Source organism: Mus pahari, chromosome 2, assembly GCF_900095145.1.
Source record: "Mus pahari chromosome 2, PAHARI_EIJ_v1.1, whole genome shotgun sequence".
In the NCBI taxonomy this organism is placed as follows: Eukaryota; Metazoa; Chordata; class Mammalia; order Rodentia; family Muridae; genus Mus; species Mus pahari.
Window position 1 is genome coordinate 89,184,018 of NC_034591.1, and position 14,883 is coordinate 89,198,900.

Sequence of the window (14,883 nt, forward strand, 5' to 3'; positions counted from 1 at the left end):
CTCTCTCTCTCTCTCTCTCTCTCTCTCTCTCTCTCTCTCTCTCTCTCAAATAAAGACAATATAAGGAGGGGAAGAGATACAACTCAGGGGTTAAGCGTACTTTCTGCTCTTATAGAAGATGTGTTTCCTGGCACCCACATCAGGCAGCCTACAACTGCTTGCAACTCCAGGTGGCATACATATACATAGATGTGATAGATAGATAGATAGATAGATAGATAGATAGATAGATAGATAGATAGATAGATAGATTAGATAATAGATAGATGATTGATGGAAAATAGATATAGATAGAAAAATTAGATAGCTAATAAATAGATGGTTGGTGGTATACTGGCTAGTTTTGTGTCAACTTGACACAAGCTGGAGTTATCACAGAGAAAGGAGCTTCAGTTGGGGAAACACCTCCACCAGATCCAGCTGTAAGGCATTTTCTCAATTAGTGATCAAGTGGGGAGGTCCCCTTCTGGGTGGTGCCATCTCTGGGCTGGTAGTCTTGGGTTTATAAGAGAGCAGGCTGAGCAAGCCAGGGGAAGCAAGCCAGTAAAGAACATCTCTCCATGGCCTCTGCATCAGCTCCTGCTTTCTGACCTGCTTGAGTTCCAGTCCTGACTTCCCTTGGTGATGAACAGCAGTATGGAAGTGTAAGCTGAATAAACCCTTTCCTCCCCAACTTGCTTCTTGGTCATGATGTTTTGTCCAGGAATAGAAACCCTGACTAAGATACTTCACCATTCTCAAAGTGATGTTTCTAGCCACTCTTCTTAACTTTTTGTATATTTATTTTATGTGTATGGATGTTTTGCCTGCATGTACACTATGCAGGCACTACATGTGCTCACGGTGTTCACAGGGGTCAGAATCCCTAGAACTGGAGTTATAGACTGTTGTGAGTCACTGTGTAGGTGCCAGGAATTGAACCCAGTTCCTCTGGAAGAGCAGCAATGCTCTTAACTGCTGAGCCCCCTCCCCAGCAGTCCCACTCTCCCAATCTGCTCTTTAGAGTGCCAGTGATCACCGTCCTCACGGGAGCACTGGTCTCACAAGTCTCTGCTCCCAACCACTGCTCCTGGAATACATGGAAGAAACCTCTTTGCCAGAGCCTGGAGTAGTCTCTGCCCTGGAGGAAAGTCTGCAATCACTCCTCACTCTGCAGCCCTGTTCTGAGTTCTGTCATCTGTCAGGTCAAGAGGACCAGGACGGCAGCTGGGTGACAGCTCCTTATATGGGAATAAGGAGCCATAACAGATAAATGCAGAGACAAGGTCTGTGCACCGTGAATGAACAGCCTTGCAAAAATACTATGGATCCAATAAGGTTGAGCCAATGCTTTTGTGTCTCCGGTTTGCTTAAAAACTGAGCCTGGGGGCTCAGGATGTAGCTCAACTGGTAGAATGTTTGTCTAACATGCACAAAATCCAGTCCAGAATAATAAGAGTCCACCACCATTGCATCAGGAAAGCATGGCTACAGGCAGGCATGGGGACTGTAGCAGCAGCTGAGGGCTTGCACTTGGAGCCACAAATGAAGCACATCTTTAAGCTCTCAAAACCTGCCTCCAGTAGCATGGCTTCCTCCAGCAAGGCCATGCTTTCTAAGCCTCCCAAATGCCATCATCAACTGGGGACCAAGTATTTAAATGTCTAAAAAATATGGGAGCCATCTCATTCAAATCATCACAGTGGTTCTTAAATATAAACAACACAGAGTCTTTGCTTCCCAGTAGACCTCAGGCTGAGCTGGTGCATAAACACATATAAAGATGTGAGTGAATTCAATAAAAATCCAAGAAGGGAGCCTTTACCCCCACCAGGGTGGAGAAGGCAAGGCATCCAGAAACTCAATCCACCAGAGAGGGAAGAGACAATGTTCTAACCCTGGAAAGGTGGCCTGAGTTCGTACTCAGAGAAGGTCAAGGTCTTTTGACAAGAGGCACTGATGGATGACAAAGGCTTGAGGGCACGTGGCATACAGACACATGTAAGAACATGAGCTCATAGGATGCTCCATTCTGGGACATGATGTCAGGGAGATGACCAGACTGCAGGGGCAGGGGAGGCCACTCTCAGTAGTGCATCTATGTCCTGTGGGCAAAGGGCAGAGCCATTGCAGGCATTTGCAGAAGGGAACAATGCAGTCAGAGTAGGTGAGCCCCTTTTGCTGCCTGTGCAGTCATCCAGAGGTCTCTGTCATCCTTGAGGCATTTCTGGGCCCAGGTTTGTACTGACTATTATATACCTAGGTGCCAATTAAGCAGTACAGCTTCCTTGTTCAAGCTTAAGGATAGTCTATCTGCCTTACCTTGTTAGTCCTGTCCTGTTTGTTGAGACAGTCTCCTTGTGAAACTCAGGTTGGTCTCAAATGTGTGATCTTCCTGCCTTCACATCTCAAGTACTGGAGTTATAGGCAGGTATTACCATGCCCAGCCGTGCATGTGTATAGGTGCATACATGTGTGCGTGTGGTGTATACATGTATGTCACAGTTGAGGGTTAGTCTTTTGCTATGTATTAAAATGCTAAATACTGGCCTCCAAGGCCTGGCTGCCCACAGGGATGAGAGAATCTGCACATACAATGTCACCTTCCTCCTTAATTTAAAACCATTGGTTAAAAAAGATGCCAGCAGCGTCTAGCTGGGCTGGATATAGATGGGGTTTTTGGTTCCCAGACTTGGAGTCTGAAGAAAGACCATGAGGAGAGGAGAGGGAGAAGGAGGTAGAAAGAGGAGAAGATGCCTTGGAGTAAGAATCTTATAAATATGTCTGTGGCGAATTGGCCCAGACAGAGAATGGCAAGTCATATTGCGGAGTTACTGGCAGAGAAGGAGAGGAGAGCACTAAATCATCCCAGCATTAGTGCTGATTAAGATTTATTATAAACATAAAGGTTGTGAGTCTTTTATCTGGTACCTCAATGATCAAAGGCAGGGCTAAAAAAATCGCTTGAGATTAAGTGTCAATTACAATGTCATGTGCAGACTCAGAGTTCAACATCCAGTGTTGAACATCCAGTATTAGTCTCCTCCGTACTTTTTGAGACAGGATTTCTCACTGGACCTGAAACTTGCTGCTTCATATAAACTAGAGGGCCAGCAAGCACTTGGAGTGCTCCTGTCTCCACTGCCTACAAGAGCAAAGTACCTCCCATTCTTTTACATGGATGCTGGGGATTCGAACTCAGAACCTCATACATATGTAGCAAGCATTTAACCCACTAAGCCACCTTCCCAGTCCTATTTTTAACATCACTTTTTTGAAGCTTTTATTTATTTATCATATGTAAGTACACTGTAGCTGTCTTCAGATCTCATTACAGGTGAGCCACCATGATGTCGCTGGGATTTGAACTCAGGACCTCCGGAAGAGCAGTCAGTGCTCTTAACCGCTGAGCCATCTCACCAGCCCCCAACATCACTTTTTATTAAAACCCTAACTTCCACAAGCCAGAAGAGTGGCACTAAGCGGGTAAGTGGCAGTCCAGAAAAACTCACTGACTCATAGGAGTTCCCATCAGCCAGTGAAGATGAGGTCAGCAGCAGCAGCTGCAGACGAGAGATACAGCCCCGAACAACTGCCAGGAGCCTGAAGGAGGCTTTCCCTGCCTTGGGGCTCCCTGCACAGCATCCTTAGCAGCAAGCTTAGAAGCTCTCACTGTCTAGATACCCAGAAGAATGGGGAAGGGCGGCTGTTGGAAGTCAGAGCAGTTACCATGGAGGCACTGGTAATGGACGGGAAAAGGACCAAGTCCAGCTGAAGCTCCACCACACACCTCAACCTCATCCAGAGGCTGTGCCTCAGCAGTCACTGGAACCTGGGAGTCTGTCGAACAGAACAGCCCGGGAAATAAAAAGCTGAAGCAAGAGAAGCAAATCTCACAATAGCTCCTGGAAGAACAGAAGAAAAATGCAAGTGGCAGAGAACAGGGGAGGGAAATCAGAGAAGCAAAAAGGAACAAAATTCAAACCTAAGGTAGAGCCTCCATCACAAGGAGAGAAGGAATTGTGGAGAACGCACCAGCAGCCGCGGAGAGGGGCCTACCAACCTGCCTCAGGAGACCTTCTAGTCTTAGTGTCTCCTTAAAAATTTGTTCCTACAAAACACTGATCTGAAATATACCAAGAAAGTTTTAAATGGGTCTGGAGAGATGGCTCAGTGGTTAAGAGCACTTGCTGGCGCTTCCAGAGGACCCAAGTTCAATTCCCAGCACTTACATCACTGGGTGGCTCACAATCACCTATAATCACAACTCCAGATATTTAATACCATCCACTTTGGCCTCTGTGAATGCCCCCTATACACACATAAAGAAAGAAAGAAGTAAATCTTAAAACAAACAAACTTTTTCTGAGAACCAGGAAGTGGTGTTAGAGGACCATCCTTCTGAAAAATACCAACGTATGACAAACCTGAAGGTCTCTCTCCCAAAATACGCCTGAAAGTAACTGTTCTTCAAACCCATCCTTTTCCAATGTGGCAGGATATAGATGAACCCAAAGTCTTCTCTTCTAAGACATGCCAAAGCCAGCAGTCTCTAGGCCCTTCCGTCTACAGAACGTGAAGAGGTAGCTGCCTTGCAGGGTGCTTTCCAGATGCATCCCTCAAGTCAGACGGGCCGGAAGACTGTCCTCTCCACAAACACCAGAAAGAGCTGGGTGGGGAATCCACTTTTGAACAAGATCAGGAGACAGCTGAGAGTGGAGCTCTCTGTCCAAAAACACAAGAATGTGTTCTACAGAAACATATCAAGAAGCAGGTGAATCAGGATACTTTCTTATACGACACATAAAGTAACTACTTGGACTGAGGTCTCCACCATAAAACAATCTAGGAAGCACCTAGCCTGAGGCATGCTCGCCTCAAACCTCCCAGTGACACTGAGCCTGAAGAGCAGTCAGGTGACATATGTAAAAAAACTTGTGGGCTTTAGGGCCTCTCTATTGAGACATTTAAAGAATTTAGGAATAGGATGTAACTAAAGACTGCCTTCCAGAACCAAATCAAGGAAGAACATGTTCAAGGGTAGGACCCTAAAGCACACAAGGAAGACGATAATGAAACTGATACTTCACCCCAAAAATGACAGGATAAAAATTAGGCTACAGAGATGCTCAGAAGTTAAAGTACTTGCTACAGAGGACCCAGGTTTGGTTCCCAGCACCTACATGGTGACTCACAAAATGTCTGTTAACTCCAGTTCCAGGGGATATGATGCCCTTTTCTGGTCTTAGTGAACACTAGGCATGCGCACAGTGCCCATACAAATATAAAAGCAAAGCACTCATACAACATAAAATAAAAATAAAATCTTGGGCTGGGGAAATGGCTTGATGGTTAAGAGCACTGATTGCTCTTCCGAAGGTCCTGAGTTCAAATCCCAGCAACCACATGGTGGCTCACAACCACCTGTAATGAGATCTGACGCCCTCTTCTGGTGTGTCTGAAGACAGCTACAGTGTACTTAGATATAATAATAAATAAATCTTAAAAAAATAAAAATAAAATCTTAAAAAAGAAATTACAGCAAAAGTCAAAACAGGAAAAGAGAAATGCCAGGAGGTCTGCATCGTCCTCAGGAAATCTGTTCAGAAAACGGTGTCTACACTGGACACGGCGTGCACACCTTTGATCCTGGTACTTGGGAGGTAGAGGCAGGCAGGTAGTGAGTTCCAGGCTAGCCAGGGCTACACACAAACAAACCAAAATAAAACAAACAAACAAACAAACAAAAAACAGTGTTCAGCCACTGTTAAGGTCTGGTAGCATTTATAACAATGTTTTCTATGCGATTTTTTTTTCTCAAAACAATATAGAAATATCTATAATTTTATTAATATCTGAATTAATGGGGGTCTCCCCCTCCATTTCCAGACCATATCCAAAAGAGAAAACTAACATGTTTTAGTCTCTAACTCATAAACTATGTACATTAGTACTGTTCTGCTCCAAGCTTGGTGTGAGTGTGTGTATGTGTGTGTGTGTGTGTGTGTGTGTGTGTGTGTGTGTGTGTGTACGTGAGCGTACACTTTGCTCACCCTATAGGATATGGTGAAAGAAAGGACAAATAGGAAAAGGAGGGAAGCAGGCTCAACAGGTAAAGGAACTTGTAATCCAAACAGATGACCTGAGTGGTAAAGGAGAAAATCAACTCCAGAGAGTTATCACCTGGCCTCCACACCCACCTAGTGTAGCACCTCTGCAACACACACACAGACATGCGCACACACGTGCACACACACACACACAGACATGCACACACACAGACATACATGCACACACACGCACACACACACAGACATGCACACACACGCACACGCACGCACACACACACAGACATGCACACACACATGCGCGCGCACACACAGACACGCGCACACACACACACACACATACGCGCGCACACACACACAGACACGCACACACACACACACACACACACATGCACACGCACACACACACACACACACACAAATAAATTTAATTTGAAAGATTAAAAAAAAAGCCGAATTCAGATAATCAGCATCACATAAATTCTGGGTGTGGCAGTGCATGTCTATGGCCTCAGCATTGAGGAGGCGGGGTGGGGTGGCCACTGGCCCGACAGTCTAGGTGCACCGGTGAGCTCCAGGTTAAGGGAGAGACCACTCTTGAAAACTAAGATTGAGAAGGCTGTGAGATGGCTCCGTGGATAGAGGCACTTGCCAAACAAGCCAGACAATCTGAGCTCCACCTTCAGAGTCCACAGTAGTAGGAACTAACAGACTCTCAGAAATTATTCTCTAGGAGTGTCTCCTGTGCGTGTATCATGGCATGGATGCACCCACATTCACACAGAGAGAGACATGTAAACACACACACATAAAAAATTTAAAAAGCCAACTGCCATTTCTCAAGGTTTTTCCACGGCAGCTCTCACAGAGTGAGAAGCACACACCCATATTCACACCTGGATAAGCCTTGTTCTGGAGCTGACACCTGTGTCCCAAATTCAAGTCACACCCTCAGAAAAGCGACCTCATTCTGCCAGAGATCCATCATTTTATTCTGGGTTTAAAAGGCGGTGGCTGTTGGCCTGTGACACCAAGCACCAGGGAGGGGCACCAGCAGGATCTAGAGTTCTAGGACAGTCTGAGCTATACAGCAAAACCCAGAGTCAAGATATTAAAGTGTATAGCCAAACACAGTGGCACACACATGCGATCCCAGCACTCAAGTTAGAGGCAGGAAGATCAGCCACTCAAGGTCATCTTTTGAGACGACACAGAGCTCAAGGCCAGCCTGAGCTCTGAAAGACTTGTCTCCAAAAGCCAGAGATGAAATAAAATGTCACTTATTTTCAAACTTATTAGTTTCATTATTATTTAATAAAATTTTGCAATATAGCTCACAACAGTTTGTATGGCATGTCAGCATATCTTGTCTCCATATCCAAAGATGGCTAAATAAAAGACATAATTCTACATCTATTACAGCTTGTTCTCAACAAGTTTAAACATTGAGAAGCTTGAATAACTTAGCAAACACTTATTTCATTTTCTGAACTAATTGCCCAAGGATTTCTACAATCCTGTTATTAAATTATTCCCATATATAATATCGCCTGTCCATAACCCACCCACCATAACTCACCCACCAGCTGTTATCAGATTAAAAGTCACATGTGTGCTACTGCAAATGGCAGGGCTAATCCTGTCTCTCCCATGGACTCACATAGAATAAATACATTGACTAAAAGCACAGATGTCGCCAGGGGGCCTAAGGACGCTCATAATTGGTTTGATTTTCAAAAACATCCTGACTGACACCGATTTCTTTAAAAGTATTCAACTGTTTCTTATGTTCCCCCTTTTTTCATTTTTACCTCCACACAGAAATATGCACAACCCTGGGTACTTTCAGTTCTTAGCCAGAATCGTTTGGGAAACTGTCAAATTTTTCTTTAAAGAATTTAGAAGGGGACTGGGGTATAGGTCAGTGGTATAGCATTTCCCTAGCACATACAGACATTCCCTAGCACAGGAAAGAAAGGGAATTAAAAAGAAAAGTCCAGTAACAGTCCCTGCTTCTTAATATNTGTTTGTGATGTCTTGAATTAATCTATAATAGTTAAATAATAGAGTATGGCTGTAGAGGCCTGGAAAAGGTCTCTGGAAATGTCCATGTCTTAATTTCCAGAACCCAGCAGTGTGTCAAAAGAGACTTTGCAGATATAATTAAAACAAGGAACTTTCAGACTGGAGAGAACCCATCAGCCAGGGCTATACAGAGAAACCCTGTCTCCAAAAAGAAAAAAAAAAGGAAAGGAGAATTGAAAATTTGGGGTTCTTAGCACTGCTCATGGTCAGCATTCTGTATTCTTCTTGCATGCGATATTATATTAAAGTAATAATCAGAATAAGCTCCATTTTGTTGCCTGGCAACCCTCTCCTGCTGCACTTTGCCCACTGCAACCCACAGAATGTCACAGTGTAAGCTCTTTTGTGTCATGTGATTCAGTTCTCTTCTGTGGCCTGATTCCACGTACAGCATCCTCAGCAGATAGGGTAGGGCCTGGAAGATAGCTCTTTGTCTCTCTACACAGCACTTCCAGGACCTTCCACCCAAAAGCAGTGAAAATTCACTGTCAGGCATTTAAAAGAATCTAGGTATCTCCAGAAAACACTTTGGAGCCTGACATCTTTTAGTAGTGTTAAATATTTTTATAAGCTAAAAATTTTGAAAAGCAAAATGAAAAATAAGTAACAACTTTAAAAGCAAATTATAAGCTGAGTGTGGTGGCATATGCCTATAATCCTAACACTTGACAAGTAGAGTCAAGAGAACCAAGAGTTCAAGGCTACCCTCTGCTCTAAGGTGAGTTTGAGGCTATCCTGAGCTACAGGAGCTCTTAAATAGACAAAGCAAATCATAAAATCTACTCAAGTGTGATAAGCACAGATGGGAATGTGTTCAGTGGTGAGCTCTTCCCTATCGTGGTAATTATGATGCTTGGTGATGGTGATAGTGGCGACAGACAACGAGAGAGAGAGAGAGAGAGAGAGAGAGAGAGAGAGAGAGAGAGAGAGAGAGAGAGATCTCCTCCTTGATACAAAATTAAGTTAATTTGCTGAACATGAAAAATTAACAAAGGCAATAGCAATAGGAACTAAATTAAAATAAAGAATCAGGGCTGGAGAGATTGCTCAGTGATTAAGAGCACTAACAACTCTTCTGAAGGTCCTGAGTTCAAATCTCAGCAACCACATGGTGGCTCACAACCATCCGTAATGAGATCTGACGCCCTCTTCTGGTGTGTCTAAAGACAGCTACAGTGTACTTACATATAATAAATAAATAGATCTTTAAAATAAAGCATCATGGGGCTGGGGAGCTGGATCAACCAATAAAGTTTAGTCAGAAGAGGACCTCAGAGCACATGTCAAGCACCCACAGAAACAAAGCCCAGCACTGGGGAGGCAGGACAGGAGGGTCACCGGGGTTTCCTAGAAATCAGTCTAGCTGAGTTGGTGACTTCCATGTTCACTGAAAAGTCCTGCCTCAAAAATAGCACGCAGTGGAGCTGGAGAGATGACTCAGCAGTTGAGAGCCCTGACTGCTCTTCCAGAGGATTCAGGCTCAGTTTCCAGCACCCACTCACAACTGTCTGCAACTCCAGGATCTGACAGCCTCACACAGACACACATGCAGGCAAAACACCAATTCACAGAAAAGGTAAAATTAAAAAAATAACATAGAGAATTGAGGAAGACTCCCAACTAAAGCCTCCAACCCACACAAATACATGCACACTCCACGCATGCATATACATATACACAAGAAATAAAAATAAACAAACAAGAAAGATGCTTAAGACTTAGGTATCACTATCAAAAGAAACACAATAAGAACTGCCAAAGTGCTTGCCCAACAGAGTATGGGGACTTGAGTTCGAATCTCAGGTCCCACATGAAGTTAGATGCCATTGCATACATCTGTAAATTTAGCATCATCTAGGAGATGAAGACAGGAGAAGCCCTCAGATGCTCCTAGGCTACTCAACCTGCCAACAAAAGACCCTGGGGACTCGTTAATCCCAGAACTCTGGGAGGTAGAGGAGGGCTGAGCTGAGTCCAAGGCCAGCCTGGTTTACAGATAGCCAGGGCTACACAGAGAAAACCTGTCTTGGAACAACAACAACTACTACAACCCCTGCTTCAGACAAGGTAGAAGGTGAGGATCAAACCCTGAGGTTGTCAAACCCAGTGATGGCATACCCTGCTCACACTCACACATGGACTCAAAGGTAAACACAGATGTTCCAATTATTAAGTGGAGAAAAAAGTCTTTTAGTAAAAGCTCTGCTGTGTAGTAAAATGAATAAAATGAGCCAGAAGGAAGAGCCCAACATGCTAAGAATAAAAATTCTCAATGAGAGCCAGGCATGGTGGTGCACACCTCCAACCAGAGTTAAGCAGGGGTCGGCAGAGTTGGTGGATCTCTGTGAGCTCCAAGACAGCCAGGGCTCCATGGTGTGGCTGGTCTTAGAAAAAGAAGAGAACATTTTACTGGAAACCTCCACTCAACTCCAGAGTCTTGAGACAGAATCTGGCTAGACTGGCTCTGGAGAATTCAAAGTATACGATGGGTGGTGGCAGGACCAAGAGAGCACCTGCCATCTGGTGTGGCTGTGTTTTTATATTTTTAACTGTAAATCTGACTCCATACCTGCATTCAGTGCAAGCACTCAGTCAGACACACACACACACACACACACACACACACACACACACACACACACACACACCACAGACCCCTCTAAAATAATTAGTGTCACTTGAGTTCCTGATTACTCCTTGGATGGTAAGGAGTTGCTTACCCTGGTTCACTGCCTTTTTCCTGAAAGTCTCTGTAGGTGTAATCAGGAGGGAGGAGATTTTTTTTTTAAGATTTATTTATTTATTATATGCAAGTATGTAAGTACACTGTAGCTGTCTTCAGATACTCCAGAAGAGGGGATCAGATCTCATTATGGATGGTTGTGAGCCACTATGTGGTTGCTGGGATTTGAACTCAGGACCTTCAGAAGAGCAGTCAGTGCTCTTCACCGCTGAGCCATCTCTCCAGCCCCGGAGGAGAATTTAAATGCTATCCATCTAATCTCTAAAAAGTGGCTCCCATCCCCCATGACAGCTGATCCTGCGTTCCTCACCCCGAAGCTTATCAGAGGCTGGCTCAGAAAATACTGTCATTCCGACATAACCACTGTGTAGCAGGTTGGGAGGAGGGGGCGGTTTTTAAATAAGGATTAAGTACTATTCTTAAATTTTTTTTTTCTTTTTTTAGTTTTTCGAGACAGGGTTTCTCTGTATAGCCCTGGCTGTCCTGGAGCTCACTTTGTAGACCAGGCTGGCCTCGGACTCAGAAATCCGCCTGCCTCTGCCTCCCGAGTGCTGGGATTAAAGGTGTGCGCCACCACGCCCGGCTACTATTCTTAAATTTTGATAATTCCATGTAGACAAGGTTGTAGGGAGATGAGAACAGACCCCTGTAAAGCTGAAAATAGAAGCACTTTTCTAGTCACATATGTACTTGTGGACATGGGAATACATCTTAATTCCAGGAGTGTTTGATTTTATGAGAAATAGGAACCCATAAAATGTCTCTTAGTTGGAAAATAAGTAAAATGTACATATATTTATAGGGTGGAATATTTACAGCTGCAAAAATTGATATGCTGTGTAGTTTATGAATAAATATGGAAAGCTCTATGCATAGTTAAAATAAATTGATCTTTGAGGATTTATAAGATGTGTCAGGACTGGCAAGATGGCTGAGCAGGTAAAGGTGTGTCTGCTCCCAAGGCTGAGGATCTGAGTTCAATCCTAGGACCCATACGAAGGGAGAGAATTGACTCTAGAAAGTTGTTTTCTAACCTCCACATGTACACAATGGCATGTGCACACCTACATACAGGAAAACACACACACACACACACACACACAATTTTAATGTAATAAAACAGATGAAGTACCTATAGATAGACTCAATGTCCTCACAAGGATAAGATCGGGAACATTGTTTAAGGAAAAAAGCAAAACTCTAACCTGACCCCTGAAGCATGATATCATTTCTATAAAACTGACAAAGACAAACTGTGGCTATCCAGCTTGACTAGGGTAAATCAATGTATGAAATAACACAAGAATGTTCTGGAAAATAAAACACAAGTTACAAAAAAAAAAAAAAAAAAACCACACAAGTTACCCCTAAGACAGACATTGGGCAAGATTCAAATATTTGGAATATTAGAGCAAATAGATTCATGTATTACTTATAGTTAAACCTAACTTCTTAAATTTTCACACATGCTTTATATTCTAATGGGTTTGTTCAGACTTTTCGCCTCATTTGTATATACAAAGGAACTAAAATGAGGGGGCTTTCTGTAAGAAAATGTTCCCTGCTGCACCATACCCACCCATCCACAGCCAGCACAGCCTCTTAGCCAAGTTCTCTGTGATTAGAAAAAGTGTCTAAAGGCCATGCCTAGCTTTGGACTCTGATAGGGAGCGTAGACAGTTAGAGACAGTGACTCCTTGCAGAAAAGAGATGCCAGCGGATAACTATCAGAAGTGCAGTTTGAAGGGCCAGCAAGACGGCTCCATTGCAAAGGTGCTATCTATCCAACAGGGCTAACTACCTGAGTCCAGTCCCCAGAGCCTGCAGGGTGGAAGGAGAGAACTGACTCCTGAAAGCCGTCCTCTGGCCTCTCCACATGCACTGGGGCAAGAATTAAGTTCCACCCCAAGGCACATGAGTGTTCTGTACAGGCACGCGTGCGTGCACACACACACACACACACACACACAAATAAATGTAATAATTTTTATATTAAACATTAAAGAAGCCATGAACCTCACTTCTTTCCCTGACGATTTGGGGAGCCAGAACTTAAGAGCTTGGCTCCCTGCTTGCCATACCTGTCAAAAACCACTGCAGAATAAGCCCTCTCCGCAAAGATGACATCCGCAGCCCAGAACTCCTTCGTGGCCTTCAGACCTCTGCCTTTGCCCTCGGAAGTGAAGACCTCCACGTTCTCCATGCTGCCTATTGTCATCTCAGAGTCTGTCAGGCCCTCGAGGTGGCTCGCTCACACTGAGCCAAGCCTCTTGTCCTTGCTGCTATTTAGCTCCTTCATCGTCCCAAAGAGCAGGACTATAAATGGACTGGCCACCTCCCCTTCCCAACTCCTCTCCAGAGCTGGGCCCTCACCTCCCCCTCCACCACTGTGTCAGGAGGGAAAAGGACAATGAACAGTGAGTGACCTTGCAAAGGTCTCGTTCATCACCCAGAAAAGACGCCAAGACAGAAAATGACCACAGGCTAGTGTGGTCCTGACAAGGAGCCTGACAGGGTTTGAAAACCCATTTAAAGATACTCCCAGCATGTGCTGTGTTCTGAACTGCGGCCATATTCAGCTTGAGATGAAATCAAGAGCGCTTGGTCAGTAGGATATTTTTAGCCTCCAGGTGCCCCTGACAATCAAAAGGAGACAACTGGAGTGGACAGAGAAAAGAGGCAACGTAATAATGGCTGCCCTGGGACCCTTCAGCTGTCAGACGCAGACTTTCTCAAGTGAGGTGGGCCCCTTGACCCACCCCCACCCTAGTGTCTACCCATGGCAAGAAATAAATAGCAGAAGCTAAAATGAGCCTTTTGCCATATATGTAGCAGAACTCTTAGGACTCAAGGGACATCGTTTCTCTCCTGTCAGCTGTGTCTCTCACAGCAGCCCACCCACGGCACGGAAGTCAGGGTTCTCAGCATCACTGATGATACAAGACAGCTGGATACAGAGAAGGCAGGATTGAAAAGAACAGCACCCATCTTCCAGATCTTTCTACCAAACTCCCTCAAGCATGTGTCTGCGGCCTGGAAAGTATCAACTTGCTCTGTCCCTCCTCTCACCCAGGAAGGGCGACATTAGAGGCATGGTTCTAAAATCCCAGTGAATTTAGCACCACTCCTTGGCCAGCTGGCCGATCTCACGAAGGTTGAGGGAAGGGCCCTTGCAGATTCTGTACTGTGGCTTAGCTCCTGTGTAGTATTTTTTAATTCCTGGGCATGTTTAGATTCTGGATTATTATAGTTTGAGTGTGACTCTCACAGTTCAAGTGTCAGAAAACATAAATGAATGGGGGAAAAAAAGAAGAAATAAAAGGAGGTACACGTGACTACTCTCAAAATGTGGAGGAGATTTTATTCCAGGTAAAACGGAGAAAGCTGGCAGAGTGGAGTCCAGGCTGACTGTGACCTGAAGACTAAACTGAACTATGAAAAAAGATAGGGGGAGAGAGAGCAAGAGAGGGGCGCCTGACTGAGAGGTGGCCTGAGCCCAGAGGCCAAGAGATCTTTATAGCCCAAATGCCTGGGTTATATAGGGATCTGGCTGGGGGAAGGGATGTGGAAGCCCAGCCCTGGGAGGGAAAGATAGATGCGCTGGAAGGAGCTAGATAGATGTACTGAGAGAGACTGGTCCTGGGTTTAAGACCTAACAATAATCAGTGCTGCATTCAGGAGAGTCAGCACATCTAAGAATGATTAGTTCACTAGATCTGCACCCTCTCAAATTAATGAATCCATTATCAAGAGAATGGAGTCCTTTGAGTTTGGCCTCTCCCCCACCACATATTCTCTCCACTGGGGACCTTCTGCCATTCTGTGATTCAGCAAGAAGGTCTTCATCAGCCTCCAGAATCGTGAGTCAATACATTTTTGTTCACTATAAATGACCCAGTTAGCCCCTGTCAACGGGCAGAGAGACGCCTTGGTGGTGGTGTCTCCGTCTGTCCGCCTTGGTGGCGGTGTCTCCGTCTGTCAGCCTTGGTGGCGGTGTCTCCGTCTGTC

General features: G+C 44.7%; 1 protein-coding gene across 2 annotated transcripts in view; it reads right to left on the reverse strand.

Moving 5' to 3' along the window:
• Smyd1 (SET and MYND domain containing 1) overlaps positions 1 to 13,200 on the reverse strand; it is a 52,286-nt gene extending 39,086 nt beyond the window's left edge. For both annotated transcript variants that reach the window (XM_021190573.2, XM_021190572.2), the window contains exon 1: positions 12,957 to 13,200. In XM_021190573.2, the coding sequence (XP_021046232.1) occupies positions 12,957 to 13,093 (137 nt within the window). In that variant the 5' untranslated portion in view covers positions 13,094 to 13,200. The remainder of the gene's footprint in view (positions 1 to 12,956) is intronic.
• Positions 13,201 to 14,883: the final 1,683 nt, after the last annotated feature.